The sequence below is a fragment of the Folsomia candida genome, unplaced genomic scaffold, assembly GCF_002217175.1.
Source record: "Folsomia candida strain VU population unplaced genomic scaffold, ASM221717v1 Fcan01_Sc003, whole genome shotgun sequence".
Taxonomy (NCBI): Eukaryota; Metazoa; Arthropoda; class Collembola; order Entomobryomorpha; family Isotomidae; genus Folsomia; species Folsomia candida.
The window spans coordinates 5,904,628-5,918,843 of record NW_019091195.1 but is presented as its reverse complement, the minus strand read 5'-3'; the positions used below and the strand labels follow the sequence as shown (position 1 = coordinate 5,918,843).

At 36.9% G+C, this 14,216-nt stretch overlaps 1 protein-coding gene across 1 annotated transcript in view; it reads left to right on the top strand.

The window, feature by feature from the left end:
• The first annotated feature begins 297 nt into the window (after window positions 1–297).
• Window positions 298–14,216, top strand: part of LOC110847306 (pleckstrin homology domain-containing family G member 5) — a 62,569-nt gene continuing 48,650 nt past the window's right edge. Inside the window, exon 1 of the mRNA XM_022094231.2 lies at window positions 298–1,123. Coding sequence (XP_021949923.1) covers window positions 1,043–1,123 — 81 coding nt within the window. The 5' untranslated portion in view covers window positions 298–1,042. The remainder of the gene's footprint in view (window positions 1,124–14,216) is intronic.

Here is a 14,216-nt window from a genome sequence, read left to right as displayed (position 1 = left end):
TCATAAAGCGAGCTCACTTCCACCCATTTACCAAGAGCACAAGAAATGCGCCGTGTGGTCGCATACTTACTTGGGAGCAATGGAATTGTTGAAATAAAGAATAGTTGCATAGCTGAGACTGCTATCCTAATCCCTTATCCATCCAAGAAGAGCTACAATAAGTTATGATGCTGGGTTTGCAACGTTAAGAGTAAATCACATTATTAAGCCTTTGAAAACTCTCTTGGTAAGAGTGTGATGATGATGATGGTTCTTGAGAATTGGTTTTCCTGCACTACCTTTCAGAGAGAGAGACAGAGAGAAGCCAACAAAAGAGGGTCGAATGATGATCAGTGATTTGGCTGCATTGCAAAAACGCAGCAGTGCGTGGATATTCACTCAGTGAGAAACACTGTCAGAAAAATTGTGCTCTGTGTGATATAAATTTTGTCACACTCTTGCCATCATTGTTGAGTGACACTTATTTATGAATAAATAATATTTCGTGCGAGCTATTGCATTTTGCTATCTGTGCTCCACATTTGTCACGCTCCACACATTCGGATGAAGAATCAGTGAACCGCGAGACGATATGCATACTTGTGACATTTGTACGTACCAGGTCACCACTCTTGTTGTTGTTTCGTACTGTCAGTGTGGAGTGCAGTGACGTTTGAAGAAGAGGGGTTCAAAACTATGTGAAGTTTTTGAGGTGTCGAAACTACAAGCACATATTTTATTCATGTGTGTATCATTAAATTCTAAATATATCAATGTCTCCTAATAATAGGGAGCTTTCTACCCACATTTTTCTGGAAGTTGTATAGTTTTAGTTTTATAAATATGATGTTCCACGTTCCATGCAGTGTAATATAGAGCAGATTTGAACCACGCTATTTTATATACGTTACACATATACATACGTTATATTTGTTGGCAATGTGAGTGTGAGAAAATATAAATGTTCTGCGTTATTAGATTTTCTCTTTGGGTAGATATTCTAGAAACGTAAGAGAGGAACAAGTGAGTAATTATTAAAGTGATTAAATGGGAAACAAGTAAAATGATGAAGAGAAACAGGAAAGTATTGGCATCAAAAGGCCGGACTTCCCTTGTCGTATCGCCCAACAGAGCCCGGATGGCTGTAAGTACATTTTTACTCGTATTCTGTCTTCTTCTTACGCAACCACTACCGACCGCAAAAAAAGTTTCTCAACCCCATGTAACCCAAGTTCTTAAAAATCTGATTCAGATCAAGAAAGAGGCAGCAGAAGAATTGAACTTGCTGTAAGAGGCGTATGACCCACTAAAGAAATTACCATTTATGGCAGTAACGTACAGGCTTGCCAACGTAATGTGAATTCAGCATTCACAGTGTGATCTGCTAGATTATGAAATAGTCCGCATAAGATGAGTTTTTCTATATCTCTGGTCGTAATCTAATTAGTCAGGGGTTAGTTTTACTTTAATTTTGTTTGATCGGAACAACAATCTAGACAAACCAGAAGAAATGAACTTAACGTGGGAGGAAGTGGGATACAGTTAAATTCAGTAGCCGACGGCTTAAGAATATAAACCTCATTGTTAAACTAATATGTATGTTTTAACAAATCTTTAATTCATCAGAAATAAAAACACAACAAATAAATAATATATAATAATTCAACAGCTAAAAACTATGAAAGTAACAAATCAATCCACCTGAGAAATCCAAATATAAAATGAGAAGTCCGTTTTCCATTCCGATATTAAATATACGCCGTCGGCTAAACACAAAGTTAAAATAGATTAATAATTTGCCAGTTATCTTTTTAATATTATTTTGTTTACCTTTTCAATATTCCACTCTTGTTGTATTTGCCATCCCAGCGATCACTGCCCAATCCAGATGTTCGTGCCAATTCTGGCCGTTGGCTAGTGGGGTCAACTCTATAGCAAATTTCAACCCCGTAATGAACTCGACGCATGTCTTGAAAAACTCTTCGTCTCTCTCTTCGTACATGTCGATGATGGCGGACGCCCGATTCTCCACTCGCACCAAATGATCGTCAGTTGTCCTTGCACCAATCATTTCGAGGACAAAAAGAACTTTGTGGAGGACGGATTCTTTCTTTGCAGCCATCTTGATCATCTTCTTCCAGGTAGCATCCTGAAGAGGAGATAAATTTAAGGGAGCGGAGATTGTTCGAAGGATGTTTATTTCTTCTTCAGTGGGGGTCGGTCGCCACATCACAATCCCATCCCGATTGGTACTGAGGTTGCCGACGGCACTCCTAATCACTGCTGTGTTCTTAGGTGTGTGGGACTTTGAAATTGTTTTAATTTTTCCTGGTTGGGAGTTGGAAATTGCATCGTCGATGGATTCATTAATTCCTGCGTAGAGGTGACCAGGCTTACGTGGTGATAAGTAAACATGGGGCAGAGGCACTCCCAAAGGTGTATCGTCCGAGAAAGGTGGGGCTTTCCCTGCAGTTGAGTTTCCTTGTGTCATTTGAATGCCATTGAAAGAGAGGAACTCTAAGACATGAGACAGTGATGCCGAACAAACCAGCTGATGCTTATAGGGGACAACAGTGTATAAGGTACCGTCGGTACGAGATACGTTCCGGAAAAAAGATACCAGATCGATCCCAAGCTGCAATTAAAACATGCATAAGTACGAATAACTACAATTGCATGCACAAAGTTAATACAATTACCCTTAGGGTATGGCGAAGACGGTTGTCGTAGGCGCCGTTGGCGAGTTCCTCAAATCGATAAAGTACTTGGATGTTGGTGATGTCCAAATTGTTCTTTTCCAGGGTTTTCTTAAAATTTTCCTTGCTTTGTATCCATGCTGCACAGATGGTGTTATCCCGATTTTTTGATACTTCATTAGGCTGTATCCCCCAAAATATCTTTGTGATCATCATCTTGATCCTCCTGAACGTCCTGGAAGAGGCCGACGGCCGTAATCTGCCACATGTTTCGGCGGTGTTCTGGACAATTTAGGGATTTTATTCCCCAACAATCTACCCAAGTACATAATTGAAGGTTCGCCAATGACGCTTCGGTTTTTATCTTTAACCTCCCCTCTGTAAAGTAGAGTTGCTTCCTCTTCCCTTGGACCATAATGGAGAGACAAGATTTCTTCGGTCCCGGTTTGGCAAACTGATCGTTCCTCATCTTCCAATCCGTGTACTTTTGCGACATCTTTAGCTGACTGTCACATCCATCTTTTTCTTCTACCCAGCCAACGGCTTTTTTCACCGCCTTGAGGACGATTCCCCCGATAGTATCATCTGCTGGACGCACCCAGTCATGGCAAATACAGCCTCCTGCTGTTGGTGGTAATAGAGTGACGACAACAGGTGGGGTCACATCCCACTTGAATGGCGAGGTTGTAGGGGATTGAACTTGATCTGTAACTAAATAATCATACTTAATCACACATGTTAATTTAATAAATGACTAAAGCCGACGGCTTACCTGTTTTATTTTCAACTACGGCAATTATCTCAAGTCGCGGGACTTTATTACTAGAGGGACCTTGAGGTGAATCAGATCTCTCCTCCAAAATTCTACTGATTTTTCCAACTACTGAGTAATCCTTCCGGCCGACGGCTTCTTGTAGCATATCCGTTAAAACTTCAGTAGTGTACTTTTCCAACTCCATGTTATTAGGAGTACCATTACTTAATTTGTCCATCAAATTATTCTTATTATTTAAAATAAATTTCAGAAAAGAGCTAAACGTTGTTGATACTATTGAGCGAGCGAGCGAGCAGCGTGAAAGAGCGAGCGAGTGCCTCATCCATCAAAATCAACCACATTGGGAGAATTACTATTCCACGTTGCAATAGCATAATTGCCATTATCCTTACCTTCGTTTTCTTCTGTTCTGAAGTTGAGACACGCTTGCCTCATAAAACTAGAAGATCAGACTGATTGTGCCAAGTAATAAGTGTATTACCAAGTGACGTCTGCAATTTTAAAGGAAAAAAACTCTTCTCACTCTTGAGCTAATTTGAAGTATTCAGAGTGCAAACATGTTGCAACTTTATGATACGCGCGTGGTAATTATTTTTTGAAACATGCTCAACCTAAATGAAGTAATCAGCGATTTAGATGCTTTAGGTTAGATACGACAATGCAATGACAAACTCCAGAAATATGTATGCACGTCATATCACTAACGTAATCGAATTGTATGAAAGTATAATTTACTTATTTGAGCAATCAATTATTGCAATGTGAAACTAGGTATTAATTATTGGTTGTGCAAAGTTATACCAGAAATACTTGTGTAATAAGTTATATCTAAAATAATACATTGTAATTTGAATTTATTTTAATATTTAAATTCAAATTCTTTCAGCTCCTTATCTTCTCTATTTTTACAGAAATAATTTTTTTTCAAAAATAACAACTAAATGCGACTTTACAAAAAATATTGTCTTTTTACTGTAACGACGCCACAAATAACCTATTTGTGATTGGAGTCCGTAGCGTCGCCGATACTATGTAATACCACTAATGACCATCCGTTGATGACATCTGTGTGTGTCTGTGGTTGGAATAAAATCAACAAACGATTTAACATTCTTCTGAAAAATATAACTGTGCTTGTCATATTGTGCGGCCAGTGTAATCCATCAAGTTGACACAATCACAGCAATTTGTACTCTACAATTTGACCAACAGTAGGCAAACCTCCTCATTATGTCCACGCGTTATTTTTCTGTCCGTCGCACTGCAGTCAAGTTTAAATCGCTTCTAAAACTACGTGTGTGCTGCCAGCAGATCCTTGTGCTATGAGCACATTTACCTGCGGCTTATGGCAAGGATAAGTAAAAAAATGTTGAATAACACTTGGTCAACAGGCGACAAGCCTCGAGGATACTGACTGTCAAGAAGTGATCATTTCGACTACATAATTAACGACATTTTTGTCACTCAGAAGCGCCACTTTAGTCAAATGGACAATATCCAAGCACATAATCGGTTTTAGACTTGTGGACATGACTTGTGTGAAGTAATTGCGGGGAGCAGGTCTTACTTAGCGTCATAATACATATTATATTGTACTGTTTTTATATATTTACAATAATAACTACTATTTATTATATACTAGTGCACATAATAAATATATGTACTATTTTTGTACGTATGTCGCATATAGTACTTAATGGAACAAGGATTTTGAAATGCAATATGCTAGTCTACATTTTCATTTCGAAATTATGTGAGCTAACTTTGAGGTAGCCTATGCATATTTACATAATGCTACCCTACGTGTACTTAGGCTGGAAATGTATTTACACCATTTTACCACACTTAATTCGTCAATTTTGCATATAAAAGATGAAACTTTTGTTGTTGCCAACTGAGTGATTTCGCTATTACTCAATATGAATAAAAATGAAAGCTTCCTTCCTACATCTGTGTGGAGTGGGTGCAAAAGATTTTCATTTCAAATGGCGATTCATAATGATAATTGTACTCAAACTTAAGACATAATTGCAATTGAAAGGTACAAACCTCAGTGAGCGAGGTTATGCTAGTCAGACCCAGAAAGTAGTAGTTTTCTGTTGAGAAATTTACAAAGGAATCGCCACCAGTTAAGCTTTTAATTCTTCACATTTGGTTTGTTGTGGTTTGAAATAATACTACTAATCGGTTTGTCTGATGTGCACCTCACTCCTTATAAAATGTGGTACACCATAACCGATAACAACAGAGACGACAAATACATAGGTACGATTCCGGCTCTTAAATATGTACATATGCGCCATGCAGACAAACAGAACTTTGAAGAATTAAATTGAATTTCAACTACTATGGCAGAGCAGCTATGTATTTGGATATGAAGTTGAAATGAAAAGTGGTTGATACAATAATAATAAGAAATTAAAGATTTCCTTACTCCTAGGGCGAGTTTTATTGTGGTTGCATTTTATTAGTTTTGTTCCAATGAGATGTTAATTTTATGGCTGTTACGAATGGATTTTTCTCGTAGGATGATATATTTAGAGGACGATGAGCCAAGCAGAGCTTATTTGTAGAAAATAAAAATTAACGGGTGCGAATTGGATGGTGTACTGCACGGTATGACAGATCAATCCACAGGCTGTGGCTGCTTTTTCAACTTGAAGGGATCTTTGACGTTCATATATATTTTATGTCTTATTACGTTATGTGTTATTCAGCGTATCGAATTCAAATGCCCAATATTACATTAGCAAACTATCAAAACTTGACGGGAAGAAGAATTGCAAAGGCTTCATAATAATTTATGCCCAATTTAGTTAATCAAATTATTAATGTGCCAAAACCAAAATAATATTTAATTGAGGAGGAGATTATTAGAGGAGGATGAACGTTTCCAAATTAGGATATTACAGGCGGAAGAACAGAATATCAGTCAAATATAATGATACAAATGCTGTTTCATGATTATGCACATGATGCGGTTAAATACAAAGAATGTGAGATTTCTTCAGAAGAATGAGTTCATTTTTGTGTGTATGTATGAGGGATGAATAATCTGATTTAAATTACAATTTAATGTTGAATGCTGTATAAAAATAAAAATGTGCAAGTTGAAATAAACATGACCATCTTTAAATCTTCTAATGCTTGATTAAATGGGTACCAGTTAACTTTTAGGGAGACGCTTGTAGTAATCTTTATCAGTTGAGGGACTTTTAGGCTAAATTGAAGAAAGAACCTCGCCCATGGTTCATGACACGACAATTAATCAACCAGATCTGGCAAGAAATGAGATAGATTCTCTCGACAGTTGGCTTAGTTATCATGTAGTTTGCGTGAAATGGAGAATTCGTGTTGTCGTTATTATTATTCAAAACGATGTAATCTGTAATTCCTGCTACAAATTATCATGAATAATATAATGTTTTTACCACGAAATAGAAAAGGATACGCATAAACAGAAAATATGGCTTTGTTAGTAAAAATTATCAATAAGGATTTTTCATTATTGCTTTAATTAGCAACTTCTTAAACGCACCCCGTACTTTTTTAATGCGCAGTTAAACCGAATTGTGAACCATTTCCTGATTTTGTGCTTCATGATAAAATCAACCTCCGAGGTCCCACGCACACATTATTTTTAAATTTTGCATTAAGGAAATGAGTTGACCTGTATTCCTAATTTAAAACTCTAATCGTGATCTCAAGGGTTAATATGTCATCTTCAGACATGTTGAGGTTACACATTTGACTTAATTAACAATAACAAAAGTATACGTAGCACTATTTAGAGCAAAACTGTAATGCTAAGAGAAATGTGGTTGACTATTGCAAACATTCATTAGGTGCACATGTCATTAAATTTAATGGGAGAAGAATACTTCGGATATGAGTTGCAAATTAAGGAACTGCAATGTCAAACAGAAGAATACACTTATTGTGTACCTTTATTGCTTCATATTTAGATATGTCAGCAATAAAGAAAAAGAGCCGCAGTTGAGTGCTCGAAATAATTAACTTTGTTCTCAACTCCTCATTTAAGCAAGTTATTTTGTAGCCCATATTCATTTCCGCTAAAATAACAACCATCCCTTATTTTTAACAAGATTTTTTTTGCTAATGATGATAATAGAAAGAAGACGACTCTCTGGAGCTAATTTACTCGGTTTGCATTCATTCTTCACCGACTTTCAATAATCAGTTCAGTGTGACAAAATACCGCTACCCAGCCACTGTAGATAGCTTCTACCCACTTACTTAATTGTCTGCATATATAGTGCACATCCGTCAAATGTAAACAATGTACCTATGGTTTACGTACTACAAAAGTAATATATGTGCAATATTTACTATAACAAAGCCAGCCTGTGTCGGTCTCGATGCTTTGTTGTTGAATATCTACCTATTATCACGACGGGAGACGGGTTTAAAACTTTGCACTATTTTCCGGAAGTTTGTAAGAAAGCACGTTATGAGACAACGTTTATTGCTGTATGTATTTTCATTTTGATTATTGTGCAACTATTGTTCCTTTTGTTTGGCGATATCCTTGCTGCCCCAGTCAACAACAATAAATGAGGTTTATTGCCTACATGCATACTCTGGTCTCCTCGTAATAATTGTTAGCAGCTTGGTCCTGATGACTAGCCGTCTAAAAGGAAAATAGAGATCGTGATTGGTTGTGGACAGCAAGAAATGAATGTAATTATTCAGTATTGTTATCCTCACCATGCACAACATTTGCAGACCTCATTACTTTGCGCTGAACGCTTTCAAGTTTAAAATTTCATGCCTTCTCATGAATGTCGTATTTCATATTAAAATATTGAATCAAAGGCAGTGGAGCCAAGAAAGACGCGTGAAAACAAGGTAAAATATTCCTCAAGGTGATAGAATCTTATGTACGATGGTTCTTGAGACTACCTCAAGATTTCATTTGGCACAAACAATTCCTACAGATAAGCAAACACTAGCTTGTTGACAATATCATTGCTGTTTTGGCTACGATCAGATAACCATCAAAGTTTAACCCTTTAAACTGTAACTACGACAATAGTCGTTTTATAAGAAATGGTTTACTTCGGGAGTACGACAAAAGTCGTCCTGAAAAATCGTGGTCATGGCGCGGAAGGAAGGAAGACAATTGTCGTTTCTAGGAGGTCATTGATTTTCACCATTTTCTCTCCGCGACCTAAAATTTGTTGCAATTTTGAGGGATTTCTCCTATGCCAACACAATGCTAAATTTGAAGATTTTCTTCCCAAAAATTTGGATATTTCCCTATACAACTCAATGTTAAATTTTTGATTTTTCAGTTTTTCGAGTTTTATTGAAAACTCCTGAATTTCTCCTCCCGCGCCATGACCACAACATACTTATAGTGTCCCCGATTTAATGCATTTGCTTGTCGTCAATCATACGCGTTAAAGGGTTAATTCTATCTTATATTAGCTTGATAACCAGTTACCATTGTAATCATGCTATTTGGGATAAAGTCATAATGTCATGATAAGTATTTTGTCTTTGCAATATTCTTGTTTACGTCCCAGAGAAATCGCGACGAGACGACTGTTCAAAAGTGGCAAACTTACAGTTATTCAGCTTTGCTAAAAGGAAGTGGGGGGTGGAAGAAACTGGTCATAGTCTCAGGCAAAGCAAGATTAATTACTACCTGCCAGAATAATTCTCAGATTTTCTACCAACCCACTGCCTTGTATTTAATTCGTACATATTTACAGTACAAGACTTTGCTATATAATTTTGGTCCCAACTACTTAGGAGGGGAGCTTCACCACCTGCCCTTCACAGATCTTGATGCCCTTTGCATATGGGGAAGGGTCCCATGAGTGTACTAAAACCCTGAAGTGGTTTGACTCCATGGCCACATTTTCGCCCGCCACACCCACTCAAAGGGATGAAAACCACAAAAAAGCCCTGTTTTCATGTGCTTTAAATGTCACCAAAAATCCAATTTTGCTCGGATTTTTATAAAGTTTACATTTTTGTGATCCCAAACACTTGTGTGATCATATCCAATATATATCTCAACTTTTTTGAAATTTTAATTTTTTTCGAATAATTCATCAGCTCGAAAATTTCGACAATTTCAAAAAAGTTGAGATTGCTATTGGATATTATCACACAAGTATCTGGGATCACAAAAAGGCAAATTTTATCAAAATCCGAGCAAAATTGGATTTTTGGTGAATTTTTGAAGTTGGCAACTTTTGTGGTTTTCATTCCTTTGAGTGGGTGTGGCGGGCGCAAATGTGGCCATGGAGGCAAACCACTTCAGGGTTTAAGTACACTCATCGGACCCTACCACATAGCCAAAGGACATCAAGATCTGTGAAGGGCAGGTGGTGAAGCTCTCCTCCTTAGTTTCTCACGAGTATGCATATGTCTGTTCTTTGTTAGTATGTAATTCGCATGTACATATGTACATATGTTGTTTACTACAGCATTTAGCATACACCGACTACACATACATATGTGTAAAAACATAGATAAGTTTACTTGTGGCATAACGTAATTCAGCCCTGATAATAAAGTTGTGTGTCATCTGCAAACTTTTCTAAACCCAAAAGAATGTTTCTAAAAGCTAATTCTGTTTTTTTTCCTGTTTTTTTAACGTTGTGCAATTCGAATGTACTTAAAATGGAGGTCTCGCAGCGTATGCTCACCGATTTAGACCAAACTGGTGTCAATCGATCACAAATATAATTAGTATGAAATTTGCAAATGGAACTATCTGCCAATGCGCAGGTTTCGCGGAGATATTTGCATAAAAAGAGGAGAAAACGCGCCCTAAAGGCTGGCAAATTTGTCGTTTTCCAAATTTGCTGCTCCTTTTTCCCGCTTTGGATGCAAATATCTCCGCGAAACCTGGCAGATAGTTCCATTTGCAAATTTCATACTAATTATATTTTGATCGATTGACACCAGTTTAGTCTAAATCGGTGAGCATACGTTGGGAGACCTCCATTGTTAGAGTTCAGGTCAGCTTGATTCAAATTTATTGGGTCAAGTTTTCATTAAATATACGGACAAATGCGTAAAGTCAATAATATTCATTTGCAGAGTTGAAAGCATTCAACTCATTCAAATCGATGATGTCAGGATTTTTGAAATTGCCCCAAGTCAAACTTCGTGCATACTGTGACGATTCAATAAATCGTGTTGCTCATCAGTATCAAATCAACTGGGTTAAAGGAAGCACGAATTTCACTTATAAATAAAAGGGCATTTGCCAATCTATACCCCATCTTCTTTCGAAGATTGCGATTTATCTGATACAAAGCACACGATGAAGATCCCATTTCAAATGCTTTGCCATTTGCCATCATCTGGACTTTGACAATGCCGACGTTGTTAAAGTTGCAAGTAAAACAGTCGGGGATTTGGTTACGTCTTGAGCAACTGGCTGAATTGGCTGATTATTTTGCGAAATGGGTGAACCAAGTCACAGGCGAATGCAAAACAGAAAACACATACTAATAGAACATTCACCGTTATAATTATTTCTTCTTCAATCACGTCTCCTTCCCCATCGCACATCGTGCCATGCAATCAATGATATGTGTTACGACCGACTGGCATGTTGCACAACTGACGAAGAAAGAGTGTGCAGCTTTACAGGTTAAGACGACTCTGAATCAAATTACGAGACAATTGATAGACAGCGGAACAATAAATCACGTCTTGACGGATGGTTTTCGCATGATTCACGCAATTCGCAATCCTCGGTGTATCTTTAATCTGATGTAATACTTATGTACATGTTGCTCGACCCGATCAACATCAAAGTTACATGCATACATACACAATTAGGTTACGTTGCGGGAATTTTTAGTTATTTCCACATAATTTTTACCAGCAATCACACTTATTATGAGCAGAAACCTTGATTTGACGGGGTAAATCTTAATCTTGTATTACGTAATGAGACCCATCCAACTTATTTCAGTTTTGCTGCTGATTAGATGCAAATTAGATAGAGTTTATATAGACTTAATGGTCTAGAGACCTTTAGATTGGATAGAAATATAACTGTCTAGGTTGGAAAGGAAAGTCATATTAAGCTTTTTTAGTAACCAGTCAGTCAAGTCCGTCATGACAATGATAATGACATTACTTTTTGTCACTCGTTCCAACCAGTTTTATATGGATAAATTATAGTGTAGAGATGCAAGATGCACGATATGTTACGACCCAATCCAACCAAACCAATACGAAACTTCCAAGACTGATGGTTTAACAAAGAAAAAATAATTAATTTAATATACACCTTGATACACATTTGAATTTGCTATGCTTTTCGATTGTAAAATTTTTCGGAATTATCATGAGATACGTTTAATTGATACAAAAAAAGATAATCTATTTCTTGCATCAATACTTGGACTTTAAACACACATGGTGGGATTAGTCTCAGATTAGTAACACGAAGTCACTAACAATGGAGGTCTCCCAACGTATGCTCACAGATTTGGACGAAAGTAGTGTCAATCGATCACAAATATAATTAGTATGAAATTTGCAAATGGAACTATCTGCCAATGCGCAGGTTTGGCGGAGATATTTGCATAAAAAGAGGAGAAAACGCACCAAAAGGCTGGCATATTTAGCATTTTCCAAATTTGCTGCGCATTTTTCCCGCTTTTGATGCAAATATCTCCGCCAAACCTGAGCATTGGCAGATAGTGCCATTTGCAAATTTCATACTAATTATATTTGTGATCGATTGACACCGGTTTGATCCAAATCTGTGAGCATACGTTGGGAGACCTCCATTGTAAGTTCTTCCTTGTCCATGATGAAGGGGGTTTTCAATACAATTTTTAGACAAAAGTCACTGGTTGATTCTATCAGTGTGGGCTTATTATAAAGAATTGAAACCTTTATGCTCATTCGCATCATGAAATTTTTCATGTAGTGTTATTTTTAGAATTTACTGGCTAATAAAGGTATCGATGTATCAATACGTATGTAGGTGTAGCGACACGGTAGTTATGCATAACTAGACTACTAGATTATCTATTTGATTGTTACAAACTGAATTGAAAATGTGTGGATTGCGGAAACATGCAAAATACACATTGTTTGAGTGGGACTAATCAAAGCTGCATTGTGATTTAGTTCAGGACATGTCAACTGCAACCTGTTGCCGTCTCCTGTATCAATCGATGATGGCAATCTTTTGATCTTGATCGCCGATTGTGTCTTCCACAATTGTCAGTACCGTATCACATATGCAATGTGGATGCAAATTGTAGCATGTAGGATATGGAATGAAGGCGAAGGACGCAAAAAATACCGAATCTAGTCTTTTAGCAACCCAAACCAAGTTGAAAATTTCAATTAAATTAAAATGGCAGGTCTTGTACAAATGCATCTTAATTTTGTCCTGTGTCTCAAATTGTAGATGAAGGATTGTAAGGATTTTATGCGCACATGTAACTAAATGGCTTTAGTTCGAACGCCAATTTTCACGACGAGGAACACGGAAAATGACATTCAACGAGAATAATTACTCATACCCAATAATGAAGTTTCTGTTTACCCGTCCTGCCGCAATTGACCACATGCAATGCGTTCAAGGCATCGTAATTTGTAATTATGGATCGTTGCAATTATGAGTATACAGAATCGAGCAGGGTAGAGCAGACGCTTCATTTTTTCTGTATCTCTATAGATTGCGCACAGTATAAGATCAAGGATAAGCTGTAATAACTGTAATAGTGTAACATTGGACCAGAATTCAATTTGAGAAGCACAATATGCAACCTGCCTTGGTTTCTGCTTACATATTAAATCGTATAAAAGTAAATTATCATGCTGAGTAGAGTCGTATTATGATTTTCAAAATTTATTTTCCGTTCATATTTGCAGCCAAGTTAAAGAGCTGCATGCAATTGGTGTGCAAGAGATGACAAGTTCATCTCAGAAAATTGGTTTCGTGGTGTCTATCAGTCCTGTAGCTAACAATGCAATATAATTTCAGGGTTGATTATTTGACCAATGGCATGACTTCCACTTTATTCAATTTCCCGTTGATGGATTATGTTCTGTTATTGTTTTTCCGAGTCAAACCAACTTCCTCCTACTAAATGTCACTATCATGTTGAATACATGCATACCTCGCAAACTTTGATTGATTACTGCCGACCAAGCAGAAAAAACATGGGTATCGCAGAACGAGGTATCAATAACAAACCATAAAATATTACCCAATGATGGAAAAATTGGTATTGATGTTTCACCGTAAATGTTACTGTAATTTTGAGCTATTTATTTTCGGGAATTACGTCGTTTTTGTTTTTTGCATGTACGAGAAAATTTAACCGGAAGTAGAAAGATGGCTTAACGTGTATGATGTTTTTACCAATAAATTGTGCCACTTGTGCATATTTTTATAAACATCTGCGTGGTTATTGATAATATGTATGAACAGTTTAACACATTTTAGCAACAAACATAAACATGGTCACTTTTGGGCAATTTAGAAAATGTGCTAAACTTGATTCTTCTTTTGGCGAGTCGTGTTCGTTAATACACATCAAGTTTCGTATTAGAAAGGAGAATTGCAATATTGGTACACGACGAGTTAAATTTACATTCAAATGTCGACTTAACCGTGGACTTGTTGTTCCTACTGCAGCCAGAGCTTCCTTCGTGTTACTTCTTCTTTCTATTGCCTTCACATTATAAATATTTTTTCATCCTTTGTGAAATTTAACTTAGCATACAAACTGGTTTAAAGTATG